The sequence below is a fragment of the Enoplosus armatus genome, chromosome 2 (assembly GCF_043641665.1).
Source record: "Enoplosus armatus isolate fEnoArm2 chromosome 2, fEnoArm2.hap1, whole genome shotgun sequence".
NCBI classification, from domain to species: Eukaryota; Metazoa; Chordata; class Actinopteri; order Centrarchiformes; family Enoplosidae; genus Enoplosus; species Enoplosus armatus.
The window spans coordinates 16,600,847-16,623,891 of NC_092181.1; the positions used below are offsets into that span (position 1 = coordinate 16,600,847).

At 38.2% G+C, this 23,045-nt stretch overlaps 2 protein-coding genes across 2 annotated transcripts; one reads left to right on the forward strand and one right to left on the reverse strand.

The window, feature by feature from the left end:
- Positions 1-6,257: 6,257 nt before the first annotated feature.
- LOC139299006 (5-hydroxytryptamine receptor 4) lies at positions 6,258-7,334 on the forward strand. Its single transcript, XM_070921851.1, has one exon. It carries the CDS (start codon positions 6,258-6,260, stop codon positions 7,332-7,334), a length of 1,077 nt encoding a protein of 358 aa, XP_070777952.1.
- Positions 7,335-13,382: 6,048 nt separating this feature from the next.
- adra1d (adrenoceptor alpha 1D) lies at positions 13,383-19,419 on the reverse strand. Its single transcript, XM_070921138.1, has 2 exons — positions 18,462-19,419; positions 13,383-13,933 (listed from the first exon to the last, which is right to left on the reverse strand). The coding sequence occupies exons 1-2, from the start codon at positions 19,417-19,419 to the stop codon at positions 13,383-13,385; spliced, it is 1,509 nt and encodes a 502-aa protein (XP_070777239.1).
- Positions 19,420-23,045: the final 3,626 nt, after the last annotated feature.

Below are 23,045 nucleotides of genomic sequence, written 5' to 3' on the forward strand. Positions count from 1 at the left end.
TGACGTTTCAACTTATGAGTCTTGTTCAGTGGTGGTCGTATTTCAGCCTTCCTTACCTGGGCCATGTCTCTGAGCACCGAACACCTTGTACTTCTGGACACTCCAGGTAGGTTGCATTTCTGGAATATGGCAGCACTGGAGGTTAATGGGTTCCTGGCAGCTTCACGTTTAATTCTTCTCAAGTCTTTAGCAGTTCATTTGCGTCTTTTTTTCTCCACACATTTCTTCCGACCCTGTTGACTATTTGCAACAAAACGTTTGATTGTTCGGTGATCACGCCTCAATAGCTTAGCTACTTCAAGAGTGCTGCATCCCTCTGAAAGGCATTTTACAATTTTTGACTTTTCAGAGTCTGTTTGGCCCATTTTTATCTGAGGTAAAGAAGCTGCCTAATAATTATGCACACCTTGATATAGGGTGTTGATGACTTTAGGCCACACCCTCCCTCATTACACAAATACACATCACCTGATAATGCTTAAATCCAATTAGCATTCAAGTTTATATAGCTTGGAGTTGGAAAATATGCATGAAAATGACGATAAGGTGTGTGTGCACGCAGTGTAATCTGAAGTGTCTCTAGTTCTTATAACAATGGCTTTATTGTTACCTAACATTCAAAACAAACATCTATGCATGTGAATAGGTCACCCAAATAATTTGGCAGGAAAAGGGGGATCCAAATCATCTGGCCTAGCGGGCTTAAATATGAAAAAATTGTTTAGCCCTTTTTCACATTTGGCCCTTTTCACTTGAGCAAGTGCTCAACACCTGGGTGTAGTGAAGAATAGGCTTTTTGTCTTTGGCTATGGTATCTTCACACAGTCATCAGAGTAGTTAAGAAATGATTTGAAATGGACACAGTTGTAAACTACTAACAAGAGTGTTAGGCCACATAGAAAACACTAATTACGCATGGCAGCTCAACAGAGTTTAGAATGGTAGCATTTATAGACATTTGCACGAGATCATTGTTATGTTAGTATAAACATAATATCTATGTCAACATCAGGCAGGAACAAGTCTTTATAGAGACTGTACTGATTTTCTGCTTTCATGGCTAATTGTGTGAGTATGAATTAGGGTCACACATGGAAGTGGAGTTTTATTTACCTAAACAAAAGACACCACGATGTGTGTAGTTTGTCCATACACAATACTGCATAAATTGTATTACTAGTAATGAATGTATAATCCAGTGATTGCCATTGAAAGTGATTTGCCATGTTCTCTTATGCAATAGGAATGACACACCAGAAGAGGGCCGCATTACCCCATGGATCATCCAAACGTGTGTGTGTACAGCTTTCATCCCTGAAATGTTTTACAGTTTACAGTTTTGTGTGCTCTGTTAGTCAAGGTCACAGCCCTCTCATCACCCCTGGCCATGGCCACAACTTAGTTTTGATTAAAAAATAGCCAGAGAGAATAATTGTTAAAGGAAATAACAGGAATCAATGAGAAGAAAAAGAACAATATAGAGAAAGGCAAAATCTTGCTTGGAGTAACCAAGTCTCCCGAGTCTGTGAGGTTTTTTGTAGTCCCCCACATAAAAACCTAAAAATCAGAAATAAAATCAGAAATTACTCTTGTGCAAAGGTGCATTCCAATGTATTCTCTTTTCTTGTCCTCTCAGTGGATAAAGACACATGGACTCTATCGACCATCTTAACATCCATAACAATTACAACAGTTCACTTTTAAATGTTAATCAGGGATTATGGAGACAAAGAATAAAGACCTTTTACAGGCCTATCATTTGAAAACAAATGAGCTGGAAACATTGAAACGTCAGCTGTAGACAGAGTTTTCAACCAACTCTTTTTGAGTTTTGGCATTAGCCTACGCTAACTACAGCTAATTAAATCTGCTAGCTACAGTCGTCACTTCAGCTGAGTCCAGTCACAAAAGAAAGTCACTAAATTGGCAACAGCAACCAGGTGGATTGTCTAGCACAATACCTGCCTAATTCCATTTCAAAACTGAAACATATTCCTGAGAGACTTTTTATATTCATGGGGGACATTTTTAAGTCTTCAATTTAAAAAAAGACAAAAACAACTTTGAATCAATCAGAAATTCTCCAAACTTGCGAAGTTCAAACATTACAGAGACTTTAACAGGCTTATGCCAAATTCCATCTGTCTCCGAGAAATTACACTTAAACACTACCCCTTTTTTTGTCAGTTACATTTTCAGGGTAAAGTAATTGCCACCTGGATTATGTTCCCCAGCAACATTCTTTCCACGACAGGAAGTGCTAAAAAAATGTTATCACATGCAAGTTATGAAATATGTTGTCAATCAATATTTTGCAACTTTTCAGATTTTCTCAAAACATTTTCTCATGTTGATTAAAAAATGTCATCTTGACTGCATTATGTTTCTCTGAAAACTGTTACTATTACTATATAAATATTATTTCAGAGTTGCAAATCCAGAATGATGAATGAATACAAATTTGAAGGATCATATAGTCAGCAAAATGAGTAATCATATTAGCTAGGTCACTTTATTTGCCCCCTTGTAAATGCAACAAAGCCCGGGAATCAACCTCTGCTCACTCCTCTTTCAGAAACAAAAGAACAGATGTGCAGCCAGTCTACCCTGTCTGTAAAGCACACTTACACTCATTACACATATGAATGACTGGTCTGAAAAAACACTAGTTATTGAGCCATTGTGCCTTCTATTGCACCCTTCATTAAAAATCCCCCCATGTTTAATTAGAACACATCCGCTACACTTGAGATACGTCTGTCACTGGCTGAGGCCCAAGGTATTCAAGCTTGGCAGGATTGGCTGTGCTCTACGGCACACTGAAACACATGAAAGGGATGATGAGAGCTGTTTTAGGGGTATGTAGAAAGTGAAGGTGAACCCCTGTAAAATTTGAAGTCAGATAATAAGTATCTATGCTTCCTTCATCATATGTACTTAAAAGAGAGATTGTTGTTGTTGTTGTTGTTAGTCTTTTTCCCTAAGTGTTATTTAGTGTGATTTTTTGGAACACTTTACATTACAGTCTGCAACGTACAGCGTAGTTATTAAGTGACGCAGAAGTCATCACTCCATCTTCCCTGAAATGTCCAGATTTTTGCTCAGTTTTATGGTCATACTGTACCCTATAACGGTAATAGAATAGGTACCCAGTAGTTGAATAATAGCCTAACTACAGTATAAATTCTCTCTAAATTCCTCCCAAATGTTGAGATTATTGCTCATTAAGCCATACATAATAGACAACAGAATAGGTAGGTAGTTAAAAAATAACCAAGTATAAGTTCTTTGTAAGATCCCAAATTGTTACCCCCTTATTCCATAAATTTGCATCTTGTTCCCCAGTCAGTACCCACATTTATGTATTGGTACGTACTGTACTAGTACACCATTCAAAAGATTACACCGTAACCCCGGAGTAATATATACAAAATAAGCCAAAACAAACAATACATAACAAGATGTTAGTATTTTTTGCATGTCATTTTTATCTGGGATAGACAAAGCAGACAAAGACAAAGCAAAGTGACCCACAACCAGTGTGTTTTCTACTATCATTTATGTCTAAGTCTGCAGCTGTGCAGCTGTTCATGATGATTTTTCCAAAAGTATGTCCACCATATTGTACTTGTCAAAAGACACCAATATTGAGATGCTTTCAAAATCCATGTAATTACAAAACAAATTTGTTTTTTAACCATAGTGTATCCCTGTCGGTGTTGTTGTAGCTCATCCTGGTGTAATGGAGCTCTGGAAAAGTAGAGAAGGGGTTTCTGGCTCCACTTCACCTACTTCCATGGATCATGTCATGGAACTCTTGCCAAGGTTTTACAATATATCTTAAAGGGGACATGACTGTCTGAATCAAATCCTGGCAATCCATCCAACAGTTGTTCAGACATTTTACTAAAAACCAAAAAGGTCAACCTGCTGGTGGCACTACAGGAAAAGTCAGGGGATCACCAAAATCAGTAGGATACATCCTCTGGGAATGTATGTACAACAATTTTATGACAATCCACCCAATAGAAATATTTCAGTCTGGATCAAGTGATGGACCGACAGACTTTGCCATCGCTTGAGACACACTGATAGCATGGCTAAAAACAAACAATGCTTTGGTGAAAAAGCATTATGGTTTGCAGTGATTTCTCTGGAGAAAATGAATTGTGTTGTACTGTATAGTACATACTGTATACTCAGTGCGAGCAATTCAACATACCACAATAAGAAGTGTCATCAGAAAATTAGAAAATATAAGTGTTCTGATTGCTCTTTCTACAGTCATTTGAATTGAGTTGGCAGCAGACTGTATTTATTCTTGCATGTGTTCATTATAGCCCACTTGCCAGCCCCCCCATCCCTCTCGTCTCTGCGTAAAACCAAGGTTGACAGACCTGCAGTATGATACAGACATGAGGACAGATGATCATCTCTCTTCTTTACAGGTAAGTGTCATTGTTTACACAATTTTCTGATAGTGCCTGATGTGAACTAGTACCATTAACAAACCTTTGTTTTTAAACTGAATTTAAAAGACCTTGTTTGAAATGCCAACGTGTATAATTTGAGTGATATAGTAACTGAGCTGCCCCTGGTAGAGTCAGACAGAAAGATGCAGAATCCTACTATCTTCTAAATGAAAAAAAAATAATATCTTGCCTTTATATTTTATATTGTATTTCAATGTGTACATCAACATCATACCAGTAGTATTGTTTTCTCCAGTATTGCTGCATTGCAAAAGATGTAACCACCAAGAATGCATTTTATCCATGACGAAACTCTTTGAACAAAATATGCTAAAGTTTTTGTTTTTTTTCTTATTACCAGACATATAGGCAAATAGGACAACATTAACAAAATGTTGTATACACTAAATTACAGTTTTATTGTTTTGACAGAAAGACAAGAAGACAAATATTGTACTAATTATTGTCTACTGGCAGTGTAAATCACCATATTGGCATTAATAACGTGGTTTTCTGGATAATGGAAGAGAAGAAGTATCAAACAGAATGAATAGACTCTAATACAACTGTATGACTTTTAAAGACGTGATGCTTCTAAAAAACAGAAAGATAAGAAGGATGAAAGGGAACAATGGCGTTGGGGGGCAGATGACTGCCTAAATGCCCTCTCCCTCCCTAGAAAAGGGAAGTGGCGGAGTAAAGGGCACTTTCATCTGCTTTCATTGAATAAATGATTATTATGTCAAAAGCCTTTATGACAATCACAACAGAAACTGATACATATATATATATATGTAATATATATGTAATATAAAATATATAATAAATATTTTCAAACCTGGACGGGTGTAATAGAATCTATATGTAGTGAGTTGAAATTAATACATGTATTCATTTTATCTTGATTTCACTGGTATTATTAGCCTTGATATTGAGTGTCAGTTCAACTCAACAAGTCTACAAGCCAAACAAAAACTTACACTTTCACTCAGCATCACTTTCCTGTCACCACTGCACGGTCCCTGTGGTGTTCATTAAAATCTATTCCAAGTCAGCTGGAACATCTGCTCCCTGTTCACACCACTGGCACTGGAAATGTAATATTATTCTGTTCATTACAGTCATATGTGTTCAGCTATGTGCTATACTGTAATGTGCAATGCATTAATTCAGAGGCAATAAAATAATTCTTACAAAATTCCAATGAATTGTGTGATAAATGCTACATGCAGGGTTCAAATTCCTAAATATTTCTATAAGAAAATGTGATTTTTCCACTCCAACAGACCTGATGACAGTTAACTCATTTGGAGAATTCCCTGCCTCCTTAAGCTACTCAATGTATTATTTGACACGTCAGTAATATTTTTTGTCTTGGTTTAGAAAGCACATGCAAAAAAGTAATCATATATCATTCTCCTCATTATATCAAGATCTGTGTTGATGAAAAGAACATCTGGTTTTACTCTCCACACCAAGCAAAGCGATGGCATTTTAGATAAGGCAACTCACACAACAAGGGCTTTTCAGGCCCACAGTCTGTTGTGATTCGTACGTCAAACTAAAGCTCAAAGTTTAGAGATTAACTAATGAGAAGTTACCATGGAGCAGCAATTGGGTCTGAAACAAACAGAATTCTGGGTGGTTTGTCCACTTTTTCACTGTTAATGTGCCATAGAGGAGTGTAGGCAAACTACTTTGAAACACCTCACTTGCTACAAAGTCAGCCCAAAACACTCATTACTTACAACTGTATCTGTGTGTTTTGACAGGTTTGATTAGACCATGGATAACGGCAGCTTGGGATTGCTCGGAGATGTTAACACAACTCTTCAGATTGAACTTCAATCCTGTACTACATTGAGGAACCAGGCCTCTAACATTTTCCTGTATGTCTTCCTCTCTGTTGGCATCGTCTGTACAGTGGTGGGCAACTTCCTGGTGGTCTTGTCCATTGCCTACTTCAAGCAGTTGCAGTCACCCACGAACTCCTTCGTCATGTCCCTGGCAGTGGCTGACTGCCTTGTTGGCCTGGTAGTGATGCCTTATAGTATGATTCGGACCGTTGAGGGATGCTGGTACTTTGGTGTCCTTTTTTGTCAGCTTCACTCTAGCCTTGATGTCATGCTCTGCACTGCCTCCATATTCCATCTCAGCTGCATTGCCTTTGACCGCTACTACGCCGTCTGCAACCCGCTGGTTTACTCTGTAAAGATGTCCCACAGTCGGGTAGCTCTCCTTATTGTTGTATGTTGGGCTGTTCCCATGCTCATTTCCTTTGGCCCCATAATGCTAGATCTCCATATTGCTGGTGTGGACATCCTGCTCCCAAAAGATGTATGCGTGTTCTTGGTCAATCGCATTTATGCTGTCATGGCCTCCTTGGTAGCCTTTTACTTGCCGATGATTATCATGCTAGTAGCCTACTGGAATATCTTCAAAGCTGCCAGACGACAAGCCAGGCAGATTAGCGCCATGGAAAGCCAGATGGCTGCTGGAGTAGGCAAAGACTCAAGCAAGAAACAAAGACACCGGAACACTATGAAGAGGGAAAGAAAGGCAGCAAAAACTTTGGGCATCATTATGGGAGTTTTCCTAATCTTCTGGATGCCCTTCTTTACAGTCAACATTGTGGACCCGTTCATTGAATACAGCACTGAAGTGGTCGTCTGGGATATATTTTTGTGGCTAGGATATATCAACTCATCTCTGAATCCCTTCCTGTATGGTCTCTTCAACCGTTCCTTCCGTAGGGCATTCCTCATGTTCATGGGCTGCAGGGTATGCCTGCCTGGATCCTCCTCTGGGATGGAGCTATCGCACACTAGGAAAGAGGCAAATGAACGTGCAGATCAACCATAAAATAAAGATATATTCTGTGTAGGCATACAATGATCTGTGAATCAATAGCACTATTCACAAACATTTTTGTTAACAGTATGAAAAAATATGTTTGAATCAGGAAGAATTATAATTATACTATGATAAATATTAATGAGGTAGGACTGCCACCAACCATGCCTTCAATCATGATGTATGCAATCATCTCATCTCCTTCCATGTAAAGGTAGTGTGCTCTGTGGCACAAACTGTTAAATGTCGAATGATTGCCTCGTGTGTATATAGCTACTATATAGCTGTGAAAACAGTTTCCTTTAAATATATGTTTTCAATAATAAGAGTAGCTTCAAATTGATCCAGAGAGATGGCAGAAGAAATGGCCTAGAAATTGTTGTAACTGAAAATATAAATTTTTTAGTTTTCTTCAATCTACATACTAGTGAGGAGGACTAAACTATACTTAAAATGCAGGTTATTGTGGCAGAGAAAACAATTCCCAAAACCTAAAAAAGGGGGGCACATGACGCTTCACTAGGATGACACAACAGAGATTTACATCTCAGGTAAAGTAAGTTTAGTATCGTCACCTAAACTAGCTATATCACCTAGCTGTATCACAGAGGTTGATAATAGTATATGTGTTTATAGTACATGTATGATAAGATTTACGCTGACAATCTGTATCATTTTACTGTCAGGTTTGCTAGTTTCAATTCAATTCAATTTTCAATTCAATTCAATTTTATTTATATAGCGCCAAATCACAACAAAGTCATCTCATGACACTTTACAAAATAGAGCAGGTCTAGACCGACTCTTTATAATGTTATTACAGAGACCCAACAGTTCCCACCATGAGCAAGCATTTTGGCGACAGTGGCAAGGAAAAACTTCCTTTTAAGAGGCAGAAACCTTGAGCAGAACCAGACTCTAGGTGGGCGGTCATCTGCTTTGACCGGTTGGGTTTTAGGGAGAGAGAGAGAGAGAGAGAGAGAGAGAGAGAGACAGAGAGACAGAGAGAGAGAGACAGAGAGACACAGACAGACAGAGAGACACAGACAGACAGACAGATAGGTAGGCAAAGATGTATGGCAGCACTAACAGTAGAAATAGCTGTAATATTAGCTGAGATTAATAATAGGAGCTTTAATAACTAGTGTCACTAGTTACACAATCACTGCCTGAGACTGCCTTCAAGGTGCATTTTACAAGTGAAGGAGGAACACTTGTTGAACAGGCTACGGCTTTAGGAAGGACTAAGGAGCAAACTTCAAATTCTGTGAATGAACATGACAGCTTACCTCATCAAAATCAAAGGTTAGCCACTTTTTATTTCTTATCAAATAAACATAAAATCGAGATGACAAATTATTATCAAAATACCCCTGGAAATTGCACCTCGATAGATGTTCAAGCAACTTGTACTTCTGGCAAAATCCCAGTGACTAATGTAAAGTCAGGTGTTTTGACAGCTGTTGGCCAGCTGGCTGAGCTGAAATATTTCATGATTGAAAAATGAGCAGTGCAGCAACAGTTTTCTGGCTTGTGTGTTTCAGTGTTGATATAGCCTTTTGTAATTTGAAAACAACTCTTACACTAATAAACTGACGAATAACTCGAAATTTGAATGTAAATACTAGGTCACCTTTAAAGTGCTTCTGCCAGATTTAGTTGAAAGTATAATAATTTAGGTGGCAACCATCCCAATCTGCTTCTTGAGATGGAAATAAGATGAAATTGTGAAACTACAGAAAGCAAACTATAGCGCCCAAACTTACCATTTCCTATTTTATTTATTTATGTTGTATATTTTGATAGCTTTATATTTTTTAATAGTTATATAACAATGGAATATATATATATATATATGAGTCCAAAACATTCTGCAACTCTAAAATAAGGTTCATGAAATTACAATTAAAATTCAGAATATTTTACTCTAATTGTATTAATTATATATTCAATGTAATTTAATTGTGTGTGATGTGACAATGCCTCACACTACTAACATAAATGTTGAACTAACTATGAACTAACCTTTTGACTTTTCAATTAAATCTTTGTTCTATTAAAGATGAGAGCTAGGCAGAGGACAAATGATTAGTTCTTTTACTATAATGTATCTGTCAAAGCTATCAATACTTGAAATATGTGTGTAACGCAAGTATCAAATTTCACTTACCTCCACCAAGCCTTCTCTTGTTATTGTGATTGTTGTAATAAAGCAGTGGTCAGTGGTCTGTGTAATCATATTGTAGGACTACTTTTCTGAACATGCTTTCTAGATGACGTCTTTCGGTGTAAATAGGAATATGAAACAAGGTTATGTTTTGATTGTTCTTATGAAAAGATTGCTGTCTAAGACAGGACAGAGTGAAGTCAGGAGTTGCAGCACACAGTTCAGCCACACTAAAAATAATATATATATATAGAAAGTAATATTAGACCGCAAGTTGTTGTGACAAAATGCCAGGTTTTGGATGATTGAGTGCATGTGTATGAAGATGTGCTTTCAGGGTGTTTTTATTTTCATTTTTAAAGACAACATGAAAACATACTTATATAATAATATAATTATTAATTGCTAACGTGTTTACATATGAGACTTAAATGCACATCACATGTGAATTGATCATAGACAGATGAACCAAATGTGTCCCATTTCTAACTCTTTCACTTACAACATGCAGCTCTTCTAATCTTTACTACAAAGGCACTGACACATTCTTACACAGCCCAGCACAAGCATGGATTATGTTAATGGATAATGCTTCCCGCATCTTGTTTAATCACCCAAGTCTGCTTTCAAGTTTTGTGGCAAGTGTAGGCAATGAAATATTAAATAGATTTGTGCTCTATTTATGTTGTTGATGTTGAGGAACTACAAAATGTTAATATTATATCAATATAAAGTTAGTTATTTCAACATTTTTCAGGGTATTTTGAAGAGAGTTTGGTGTAGGGCTAATGCATAGACCTGTAGGTGTTTGCCTAACATTATGGTGCATAGAATAAAGACCACCATTATCAGTACAATGGATTTTTTTAATGTCAAGATGGTGACCATATTATAAAAACAATATCTTGTTGCTGCTGTTTACATTCCTCCAGACACAAATTCAAAAAATGCTTTTTATTACTTTCTGGGTGTATACGTATATACGTATATTTTTTTTATTTTACTCTATTATAAATTTAAATATTTGTACATACGATCCATGAGTCTGTAGCATGAAGGGGCTAAAACTTACATTTCATTGTGTAACCCTGTGTGTAAAAATAAATAAATTAACTTGATTCCTTGATTGATTTACACCTAATCACATCAATTATTGAGAACCCCACAACATACCTAATGCTGGATGCTCAGTTGGTAAATCAGTGTGCAGAGACATTTTAGACTAAAAAACCAAAAGTGACCCTCCAACCATTCAATGTGCATTTGAGTTGTTTGGAAACTGTCCTTTGCCACATGTTTTGGGGGTTATAATTTTAAGTCAAACCACTAATTTTTCGCTTTCACTCATTTGTGTTGACACAGCATTGACTAGTACTGCCAGTCAATGTTTCAGGTTTAGGGATAGTGTTTTACTCAGAACAGTTATTCTGCTACATTTGTAATCTTACTCATCTAAGATATTCACTCGAACAGGAATATTGTTTTAGTGCCTAGTTTTGCCAAAGTACTAAACACATTTTCATTCTGGAATGAGGCTAATAAGAGGAAGTAATTGAGGTTCATTAGTTTTGATAGACCTAGGATCTCTCTCATCCACTCTCTTTCTACATTCATTCCCAAAATCTAATTCACAGTGTTATTTTTATTTTTTGTGAGTAAGCACTGTAGACCTTTGTTTGGTCTTTTAGGTCAGTCTTAGTTTTGCTTCTCATACTGTAATACTAGAATTGCACAAACATAACAGCAGACTTTTTAGCAGAGTTCTAGCTTAAAGGCTAAAAAGGCAGCCAAGCTAACCCCAGGCTGTCGCAGACAGAGCTAAGGGCTGTGTTTCCATGGTAACACACAATCATATCTGCTGATCTGCTGACAACTGACAAAAAGAAGAAAACATGACTCAATTTGTGATTAACATTGCTGAGTTTTTTGCCTAGCAATTATATATTACTTTCTGCTATTGCCTCACTTTTGTCGTAATTTGTAACCTAATCCTGCAATGCACAGATATCCAGTGCCCAGAATGCCGACCAAATTAGTCTTAACCAACATGGTCAAGGACCAGACAACTTTGTGCAAATGATGAACTTATATGTTTATCTGCAGCACCAGTGCTGTTGGTACACAATTAGGAGTCAAGGCAGTGGCTGTCTTTTTGGCAGGCTTTCTTGTTTTGTGAAACTGCAAACTGTGAAAGTGTAATCAACACATTGCAACTGGAACCAGTGACTTTTGTCACTTGAGTTAGAGCATAGCTTTGATGGAGTTATGTTGTTGTTTCAAGTCTGTTTTTTTTTTTTTTTGAGGGACAGAGGGGTGAGTGAGAATAAATGGAAAAATGTTTCAAAGGGCATTTGTTAAAGACCACAACAAAGTGCATTTGAACCATGGCAGTTTACTATGTTTTATTTTTTTAGTGTGTGGGTTTTGTATATTTTTATATATATTTCGACTATCCATGTCTGGATTTTGGGATCCCATTGGTGCCCAGTAATTGGTGCTTTAATTTCAGCCCTGACACCTAATGTTAGCAGTTACTATGTTTTTGTCCACTTAGTATTTCAGTCCTTTATGGGGTGAAGATAAGAACAGTTTTCTGTTTATTTTCATCTCTTTCTTTCTCTTCATGGAGATTCTTTTCTCTCATGTTTTAGGTTTGATCATGATTACAAATGAAAAAAAGTACAAAGTCAGCTGTTTGAATTTCCCCTAGGTCAAGATTTGGGTAAACTCATGGTGGAATGAGGCTAATAACAGGAAGCAATTGAGATTTATTAGTCTTGATAGAGTCTCTCTGTTTCTCAACATTGCCTGCAGCTCCAGCCTTACGTGAGTGTGTCCATTTGTCACTCTCCTTTAATCCCTTTATTTAAATCTTTATTTGTATTTCTTTGTCAGGCAGCAGATTTTCACTACTCTGTTCAACAATAGTGACATCTGCTGGATGGGGCAGATTTTTTCGGGGATCAAGTTATTGGCTCAACTTGTTTTCTCTCCTTTTTATTTTGGTTTTCATCTTACATAAACAAACATAACATCAGGAAATACAAAAAAAAACATGTTCATTTCACATTAGCACTCACTCACTTGGCATTGCAAAGTACAATTAGGTGGGCCAAGTAGACTCATGGGTTTTTATTTAAACAAGTGTACTTATCAATGCCAAGTTAACTTAAAAAAAAATCCAACAGTTAGAATAAATACTGTGCAGCATCTTTATTCTTAGCTGGCCTGTTATCTTTACAATGCCCTGTCAAAACAGAAAAATGATATCATAAATCATTCGGACATATTATATTTGATTAAATCCAGACATTTTGGCAACAATAAAAATTGCACATATGACATAAATTTGCTCTGTTAGATCTTCAAAATATTTGTTTCAATCTGTTACAGTTGTAAGTTTTTATCTGTTTAAAATCAGCTGAATATCAAACAAAGCAGTCACCATTCATTGGGAGTCATCACACAGTGTCAATTGGCTAATAGTTAAAGACATGGAGACTGTCTGCTATGAAATTTAAAGATGTTAAATGTCTTGCCAAAAGTGCGTACACCTGTCAATTGTTGGCTGTGTAATATCGATGCACAGTGCTCCCAAGTGACAGCAGTTATATTAAGTCCAAGGAGTTGGCTACTTTTGTGTCCACTTCCAAAATGTGGCTTTAAGCAGCTCACAAGATGTCTCATCTTAGATAAGCATAACGTGGATGAGGGATTGAGATAAAGTTTTAGTCCTCTTCGTGCTGGGATCAAGCCATTGTTCACAGCTTTAATCAAGCTCCGATTCTCAGATATTTTGTGAACACAAAATGATGCCCTATTAGTCATACTTGCATTTTGCATGTCCAATACGACCTTTGACAATAAATAAAAGACTCTCTGGTGACTCTCTAAATGTCAGTCTCTTTCAGGCCATAGCAGTCTGTCAGATCATAGAACTGATAACTGCTCTGCTCACAGGAGTTGTAAATCCCCATAGAGACTGTGTCTACTATATCAATCCGGCCCACTGCAGGTGTGGTACTTTTTCCTGTCCCTCCCTTGATTTTATTTGACAGATTGTTCACTTTCGCTTTGAGCTGGAAGGAGGACTTTTGCAGTGGTGGAAACAGACTCCATCTCTTGAAACCTAGCGAGCGCCCTTTCCCCTTGTGTAACAAAGAGCTTCCATAGGATTCGTGCTCAGCATAGCCGGGCTTATAGTCCCCCCTCTGATCCCTTGTCATTCCCTTGACAGCTGTCCGCCACCTCTGGTCATAGAAGCGACGCAGGACCCTCTGTCTTTGGTGACACTGGCACCTGAGGAGCCGAGTGAAAGCCCGCTGGAACTCTTTGCTGGAGCAGGGGTAGATCATGGGGTTGATGCAGCTGTTGAAGTAGCCCAGCCAAAAGATCACTTTGAACACAGTTTCGGATGGCTTCAGTGCCGGGAAGAAGGAACCTAGAAGAAGAGGGAGCCATCAGAAAGATTTGTGAGTCCAAGAACATTTTCAGAAAGTGTACTTCAAAATCAACAGTTGAAGCCAAATGTAGCTACAGTAGTGCTAGAGTAGAGATTTTCTATTCTAAACAATATGTACTTTTTTATATACTAAATGCTAAATATATATATATAGAGAGATTTTTGTCAATATGATGTTGTATGCCATTTTGTAAATCAGGACTTTAAAATATTTAATAAGCAATTCATTGGAATAATTTGAATTTAACAAATAAATCAGACAAATTGTTTATAAATTTGCCATCAATTAGTACATTTCTTCTGACATTTTGTGGACTTGGGACAGATATTGACAAAACATGCTTCAACCACAAGCCTCAATGCACTCAACTCTTTTTATGATGCTTTTGCTTCAGTAGAATATGTGATGGATAAGACGACACAGACCAACACAGAATGGTAATTTACAATGAATGAAAAGTTTTGAGTTAAAAGGTTGGTTTCCCTTTTGCTTTCTGTACAGCTTATTTTTAACCCAAGCCCTAGCTGCTTCGCTTATTTCATTAAACTTGCTAGGGCAATTTTGGTTTAACATGCAATGACATGCTGTTTTTCATGGAATGCTGCCTTTTCCAATTGCTTTCTAGTTGTTCTTGTCTCCCTAGGCTTGGATTTAACACAGTGTTGACCCTGGACACAATGGGAACATATCACAGTGCTAATGTCAAGTCTGCACTGCCTGGGCCCAGAAGTCATTTCAATTCAGTTAGGACAATGTGGAAATATATGAAATGGCTTGAATGGTATTTTCAAAGTAATGGTTTCATGTTGTTTTGACATCAGCTACCAACAACATACTGTGCACTTGCTAACAAATGCAAACAGAATCCTTGTACCATTTACTCAGACAATAACTGAACAATAAAACAGAGTTCTCACTCTTACTTGTAAGTTTTTCTGCAGCACATACAGTATTTTGTGTGTAGCATCTACTACCTGCCTCTTACTTTGCTTTCATTTCTGTTAAAAGACGCAGCGTAATCCAGTTCTGACTCAACACAGTTATAGATTAAGACAGATTAAGTGATTAAAGGTGCGATTAAGTGATCTTATCCATTGATTCTTCTCACTGAAGTGACATCACCTTAAAGGCAGACAGCAAGTGATTCACCACTCTGACGCACTTCCACAACACGATGACAAAATGTAATGTGTTGTTTTATTGCCTTTGAGATAACAGTATCTATCTCTTAAGTCTGGTGTCCACAAGACGATTGCAATTTCAAATTTTCTGGGGATGGGATTTTTTGAAAGTTCACATTGGCTCATATCCTAGCACAAAAAGCCAGGCAACAAACGGATGCTTTGAATACACTTTGAAGCCCATCAAGGAGTCTAGGGACCTATCTTTGTGACTGCTCTTTTATGCGAGCAGACATAATACTGGACAGTCCTCAGAGGTTAGGGAATTATCTCATTGACATTTGGTATTCTGTGTGAAGGTCAACATTTGATCCAGGGCTTTTTAAAACTCACCTAACCTCAACATATGGCCACCAAGGACCAAGCTATAATTCACTTGCATAACTCACTGGTATGCATTTATAGTAAGCCATATTTACCATTACACATGTTGTAATTGTCATAGTAGCCATAGTGCTACTTACCATTTACCAGAAACTACTCACATGTTTAAAAGCTGATCACAAATATACTTAAAAAAAAATATTTTTTTGAAGGCTAAATAATTCCCTAAAACAGCTGAGCACTATAGTTTTTAGCAATCATTTCTCAGAGAAGAGTAAACAGTACATTTGTATACAACAGTGTGGCTCATTGATGTGTTTTAATAGCTTTTGGACATCAATGGAGGTCGTATGGCACAGAGAAATAACGTTTATCAGGCTTTGGCTACACAGGCTACAATACTTGCTAGTGGTATAAATTCATTGTTGATTTTGGTCTTTCCATGGGATACTTTGACACTAAGAAAAATATAGAATATTACCAGACATATCCTTTAAAGAGAGAAAGCTTTGATGAATAAGTATAATGCACACAGACCAAGTGTATTGTTTAGTAGAGAACGCACAATATACCTTTAACACAAAGAAAGTCAACTGTAAAAAGTAATATTTGGAAGCTTGGAACATGTATGACAAATAAAGAAAAAGAAACACTACATGCTAAAAAGCTAACTGTGCACTCCTGTGTGATGTGGTTGTACTTGGTGTTTTACCCATTCACTGGGGGACAGACAGCATTCAGAATAATTCTGAAAGGCTATTTCTCTTTCTTCCATCAGTTTCTGGAAAATAAAAAATAGTATTCATGAGTCTGGTGCACTAATACAAGAAAATGGTGTTAGGGCTCTCTCACCGGGGTTTCAGATGAGTCAGACTACTGACAATTTGCATCATCCCAGAGAAAGGGGCCTGATTGGCATAAGAGGTGCTAAAAGTACATGTCTGCCTCTCAGCAAAAGGTTACTCATTAATGACGTGTCTCTACAATGCACAAGTCTCAATCTGTCTGACTGACCAAGTATGGGTAAGCAGGGCTAGGAATTGTGGGTTGTGACTGCTCCACACTTGTCAGTCAGTCATTTAGGAAACAAACAGAACCCCCCCCCCCCATAGGGATTAATCCATAAAAACAACTATGTAACACTTTATTGATCCCTAAGGAGACTTTAGGGATCAATAAGGTCATATCACATCCATTAAGATACAGCAGACATTAATTTAGATGATTAAATTGTTCTTGACTTTTTTATCATGGAAATTAGAGGGCTTTACCATCTACCGGGAATCTTACGTTTAAAACAACAACAGTTTAAGATATCATCAGAGACCTATTTCTCTAAGATAATTATTCCTTTTGGCAGAGCTCCCTTTTGTTTTCTCTTTTGAATACTGATATTTAGCAGAGTGCCACACTGAGCGTCATAGACTCTTTCAGACTTGAGATCCTGGATGACATGTCCCAAGATATGATATTTAATATGATCACAAAGGCATTGTATACTAATGTCAATGAAAATGTCACAGTATTATTAGAGATTATAATATGTATAATACAACAGCACATATATAAGTGTTTTGGTGGTATTATAATGTGTGTAATGTCCCACTGTGTGATAGTGTACTGATTTGTATTAACAATTAAAAGTGTTTGTTTGAAACTCATTCTTGTCTTTACTCATTTTCAAGATGGAGTATCTATCCTTCTTAGACTTCCAGATACAAATAAATGTGCCCTTTTCACTCCCATTGAGTGAATAAAGTGATTAGCAGCACCCATTTCATTTCTTGCACTCTCTCTGTCTCTCTCCCTGCAGGCTTTGCTCTAATAATTCGATTCAATACATTTGGAGGTGCAGCAAGACTGAGAGTGCTATGAGTGCTATAGCTGATAAGATACTGGCCATTTGTCTATAATGGCTTTCACAATCAATTAAGTGAAATATGTGTAAAATTAAAATTCATGAAGCCACCATTAGTGTGTGTGTATGTGTGTTGTGAATACTATTACCTTCTGTAAGTGCAGCTTTATATGCATGTTGCATTCTTCAGTTTGATTTATGTATAACTATGTAATGCTGTTCTCAACATTAACACCTACATTTCCTTTCTTCAGTGGAAATCTGGGCTGTGATCTTTCCCTGCTACACATATAGAAACAAAATCCTTAGCAAACAAGTATAGTGTCTTTGAATCATGTTAAATCAGGTAGCTCACTGGAAGTGGTACTTGAAATGGGCAGCTGTGGTGGCTGTAAGATGATGGGAGCATTAAGTTTTAGAGTGCTCATTACTGAAGAATGTCAGTTTATTATGACTGCTCTTTGAAAAATGTGATATTAGCCATCTGAAAAAAAAATGTCTCTCAGAAAGATTGCAGGCATGGAAACAAGCCACAGTAATGGTCACATGGCAGATTTGACCTTTTCTGACCAAAACGTTTGTTTTTTATAACATTATAACATATCTTAGTTTTGATCAATTCCTGGCACAGTTCGTAAAATAAACAGCAAATGAAATCCAGCATGTGTAATTTTCTGTTTCCTCTTATACCTAAATCTTACTGTAGCTGACGTTGTAAGTTTTCTTACAGTGCAGTTTTTTGATTTAATACTGGCCTGCGCCTGTAGTCAGTATGTTGCGTTTTTTATAGAAATCTGCAGAGAGCTGCAGGGTGAAATAGTTTAATCACTCCAAGTGACACAAATGCATTAATTACTCACATGAAACACAAATTAATTAGTTAGGAAATATCCCATATCACTGCCAACGATTCAGTCGAAGTGTTGAGTCATAAATTCAAGTAGGTTGCTTGAGGGCATTTAATGTGTGAGAAATTTCAAGAACTTGATGTCCTTGCGAATAGCAATTTTGACAGGGAGCATTTATGAAATGACACTTGTACACCTGATGTTGGAGAAAGAGCGATCGAAGGTGCAACAGACGCACAGGGACACATTTTATGCGGGACCACAGGGAACAGAAATATAAAGTTATGAGACATACCCATCGGCAGAAAGAAGAAAAAAGGCAGCCAACACAGTATGAACATCCCCACAACGATGGCGAGGGTTTTAGCAGCCTTTTTCTCCCTGGAGAACTTCATCAGCCGCACTGACAGCGAACTTCGAAACGGGTGGGTTTTGCTGCTTTTTGAGCTGGACGGGCGCGCGTCCTCCAGCACGCTGCGGCAGTGTATCCGCAGGACCACTTCCATCGACTTGTCTCTCTCTCGTTTGACGCCCGCTTCGAGGCTCTTGGTAGTTCTGCGGGCCACCACGTAAACCCTAAAATACATGATGAGGATGACCATGAGCGGGAGGTAGAAAGAGAAGAGAGAAGAGAAGAGCGCGTAGCCCGGCTCCTCTGTGATCCTGCAGATGCTGTCGTCCACAGGCGGCGGTTCCTTCCATCCCAGCAGCGGCCCGACAGAGATGACCGTGGATGATACCCAAACTAGGACTAAAATAGCCACTGCCTTCCTCTCCGTCATAATACTTGGATATTTGAGGCAGTGTTTAACACCTATGTACCGGTCGATGGAGATGATGCAGAGGCTGAGGATGGATGCAGTGCAGCAGAGCACATCCACAGCAGCCCAGACGTTACAGAAAACCCGGCCAAACACCCAGCATCCCAGAACCTCCAGAGATGCAGAGAAAGGCAGCACGATAATGCTCAACAGCAGGTCTGCCATGGCTAAGTTGACAATAAAGAAGTTTGTGACGGTCTGCAAATGTTTATTGCACACCACAGACAGGATAACCAAAATGTTCCCAACAATTGCCACCAGAATAAAAATGGAGAGAATGATCCCGACCCCGACAACCTGTGAGTCCATCGTGAAGTTCGTGCATGTCGTGATGCTGTCGTTTGGAAATATTTGGTGCGAAACGGATCCATTGAAAGCTTCAGCAAAATAGATCCCATAGTTGCTTTCGTTCCTCAAGTTAGAGGCTGTCATTTTGAAACGCCATAAAGAGAACTTTAGAGTGAGTTATCTAAAGAAAGCAACGTGCCGGGCATTGTTTTCAGTCTCTCTTTCCGGCAAAACAATCAAGCGGGCGCCTCGCAGTCAACATTTGCGACGAGTCAAGCGAAGAATATAAAAATAATAACAAATAAAAATAAAAATGGAAAGTCCATGTAACGACAGGGAAATGCATGCATGGTTAGGAAAATTGTTTGCAAAAACAAATATTCTCACTCAAAAAACTATTGAGGTTTTTATTCTGGAGTGAATAAAAGTATTTAGATACAATGATAATAACAAAAAATCAAATGCATTCAGCTCCATTTTCATGCATTTCTTCCATGTGATGGTTTTCTACTGGTGGCATCCTTTGTAACTGATCACAGAGTCAGAGCTGGTACAGCAGGTCTGAACCTACAGCTCCACCCACACGTCACAAATGTACTGTTGCGTTCAGGGTCTCCACAACGGAGCGTTTAAATCTGGTCACGAATTCTATGACACATTAATTGAAACTGGTCTGCCACTTTTCATATCTTTATCTGACTCGTCTTCGTTAACAGGTGTTAAATGTCTTAGATTTCTGTATCTATGTGCTTGATCTCTTATAGACGTATAATACCCTCATGGGAAAATAAAGAACCAAAAAACAAAATCCTCTATATCAGTCACCCGAAACAACCTCTGCTCTAGCCTGCAAAGATAAGACAAAGAAGCATCAGTCAGATCATCTAAACAGCCACTGGGCATCAACAAATCAGCCCTGACCACTAGAGTGCCTTCAGGCAAAGCTGTGAAGTTTCCCAGTGACACTGCAGCTGCCATCCCCAGGCCTTGTGTGCATAGCTGAAGTAGAAGGACAGGCCTGCACAAACCACCAGGGAGCCTGGAGGAGAGGAAAGGTCAAGAGGCAGAGTCACAGAGCGGACAAAAAAGCTCTGCATGAGAAAACATCATCTCAGGATGCAAACATACTGCTCTGTCTGTAGCAACACAGCGCCACCTTTTTATATACTATGTGATGAATTTCAAACATGTGAAAAGTAATCAAAGTAATATTACTATATCTAAGAAGTGAATCCAATTCCAGATTTACAGAAGACAGCACTATAGTTTCTGCTGAGACTGGACTACTGTTGCATATATTCGGATGCTTGTGGTTTGGACATCATCTCTTATTATTTGGTTTGGAATGAATTAATGTAATACCCTGCGCTCTAGTGCAGAGATTTTTTTTCAAATTCACCTGCAAAATATTCTACCTGTAAAATCAGTTACTGTAGTAATAAGTAGTACTGTTGGATAGCCAGAGAAGTTTTGGTTGAAGAAAAACTTTGGTGAAACACAAAACAGATGATTTTAATTTTTTTCTATGTCATTGCCAACTTTTTGAAATTCTCACTTTCTGCGATATCTGGGCATGGCAACTCTGGTATTGTTAAGGTCAGGAAAAGTAATATCTTGAACGTAATACCTGGAGATACTGGGCTGGTCAGACTTGGCTCCCCTTTGATCAGTCGTGAGCTTTATATTCAGCTGTGCTTTAACCTAACAGGAATAGTCCTTAGAGCATAGTTTACAGTTATAATGGCAACATGCAAATATTTAGCAATAATTAAGCATTAATATTAAAGTACAGCTGAGACAAGAATTTGGTCATTAGCTTCATAAGTATCCTTTCATGAACATGAAGTGTTGGAAGAGTCAAACTTTTATATGTTGGTGGCATTAGATAAGAGTCAGAAGACCACAAGCATCATTTGGATTAATTCATTGGGGGCTATTACTGTACTAAGTTCCATGCTGATATATCCAATAATTGTCAACAGAGCAACAGAGCAAAGGATAGACAGACAGCCCATCCATCAAACTGACCACTGTGCTCATTTGGCTAGAAAGCACACGAGATATATTTGCAAACTAGGTCTAATATGGAGTCAGTGCTCTGGCTGTGAGTAGCAGCACTTCTGTTTCTAGTCACGGTGAGTCTGCTCAGCTGTCAGAGCACATCCTCATTATTGGATTTATAAAAGAAAAAGCTACAACCTCATCCTGCCCACCTGCTCTTCCTTATGAGAGGGCTAAATCTGCAGTCATGCAGAGGCAACTTTAGGCCACAACGTACAGGAGAGATTTTTTGATTGCACAGAGTATGAGTCTGTCAAAAACAAGGCTGTTTCAGATAATGATACATGAGCTGAATTGCTGCTGGAGGTCCCTAATGGTAATGTTCTTTATTAGAGAATTTTCATTCTTCTCCTGACTGATTATTTTCTGTATTTGTTATTACAGCTAGTTGAAATGAAACAATGACTGACTTGTGACAATAGATTGTTTTTGGCCACTTGGGGGCAGCAGAAACAAGCTGTGACCACAACGCTGACATATTATCACCTTTTGAGTTGACATGGCGAAGCTGCAGATTCAGGTTATAATTCTCTGTAGGTTCATCACTACAAGCCTTTCGGATTGTCAGATTGTCTTTTCATATGTTGTTATTATTAAAATATTGATTATAGACTCTCTGCTATAAGGGAGGGCGTTCACATCCATATTGGGTTAATTGTGTAGGACTGGTAGCCCCTATCACATATAGTCACCCACTTTTAGGACATTGCACCTGGACCATGATCCTAAACACACAGCTAAAGTAAACAATGATTTTTTTTTTTTGGGGGGGGGGGGCAAACAGTAGAATGCACTTGAAAATCAAACAGAGTATGTGTTTCACCTGCTGAAGACCAGACTAAAGGCAAAAAGCCTCCAAAACAAGTGAGGTGTGTAGCTGGCTGCTATACAGGTCTTGTGGAGCATCACCAGGGAGGACACCAAGTGTCTGCTAATTTCTATGGGACTCCAGTTGGTCATTGCTTGCAAATATTTTAAGTTTACTTTACTTCGTCCTGTACATTGTGGTCCTCTAAAATTGGGGAAATACATAAGAAAAAGTGCTACACTGTTAGTCTGTTGCTGCTGTGTAACCCACCCAAATTAAAGATTAAAGTCATCACTTTAACCTCATAGCCATTGTTTAGTTTCATATCTATTGTGCTGAGAGCCAAAATAACAAGCTACTTAGTGCACCATGGAGGTCTTTGATCTTCTGCTGTTCAGTGTAGCAGAGTGCATGTGATTGACATGAAATGCTCATGTGCGACACCTTTTGGTCACTCAGCGTATCTTACCAATGGGCTCATGGTATGGCAACACAATTATTTCCAAGCCTGTATAAATGAATTCCCATTTGATGAGCATTTGCCCTGTGTGTTATTTATCATAGTATCAAAGTGCAGTCCCAGCACTCCATGAAGTTTAACTTTTTCAGTTTTACTGTATCATACACAACCTCCCCTTCAGCTGCACTGCACAGATGTTTTTGACCTCTATCAAAATGCTTGGTATTTCCTGTGATAATGTACTGTATGTGTACCATAGAAGAAAAAGAACATTCTCAGCCTTTTTGCCTATATGTTTCTGAATAAACTATTTCATCCTAAATTAATTGTAAAGAAGTCTGCCATCAATGTGTTCAGAGTAAGAGGAGGAGGGGCTAGCCCAGATATTTGTGCATTTGGGCATCACACACACACACACACACACACACACACACACACACA

Bases quoted from the DNA above. Each gene is read 5' to 3' on its own strand.
- LOC139299006 (XM_070921851.1), top strand. From the start codon at position 6,258: ATGGATAACGGCAGCTTGGGATTGCTCGGAGATGTTAACACAACTCTT.
- adra1d (XM_070921138.1), bottom strand. From the start codon at position 19,419: ATGACAGCCTCTAACTTGAGGAACGAAAGCAACTATGGGATCTATTTT. The intron at 13,934-18,461 runs GTATGTCTCATA...CTCTTCTTCTAG, and splicing joins TTTCTTCTTTCTGCCGATGG to GTTCCTTCTTCCCGGCACTG.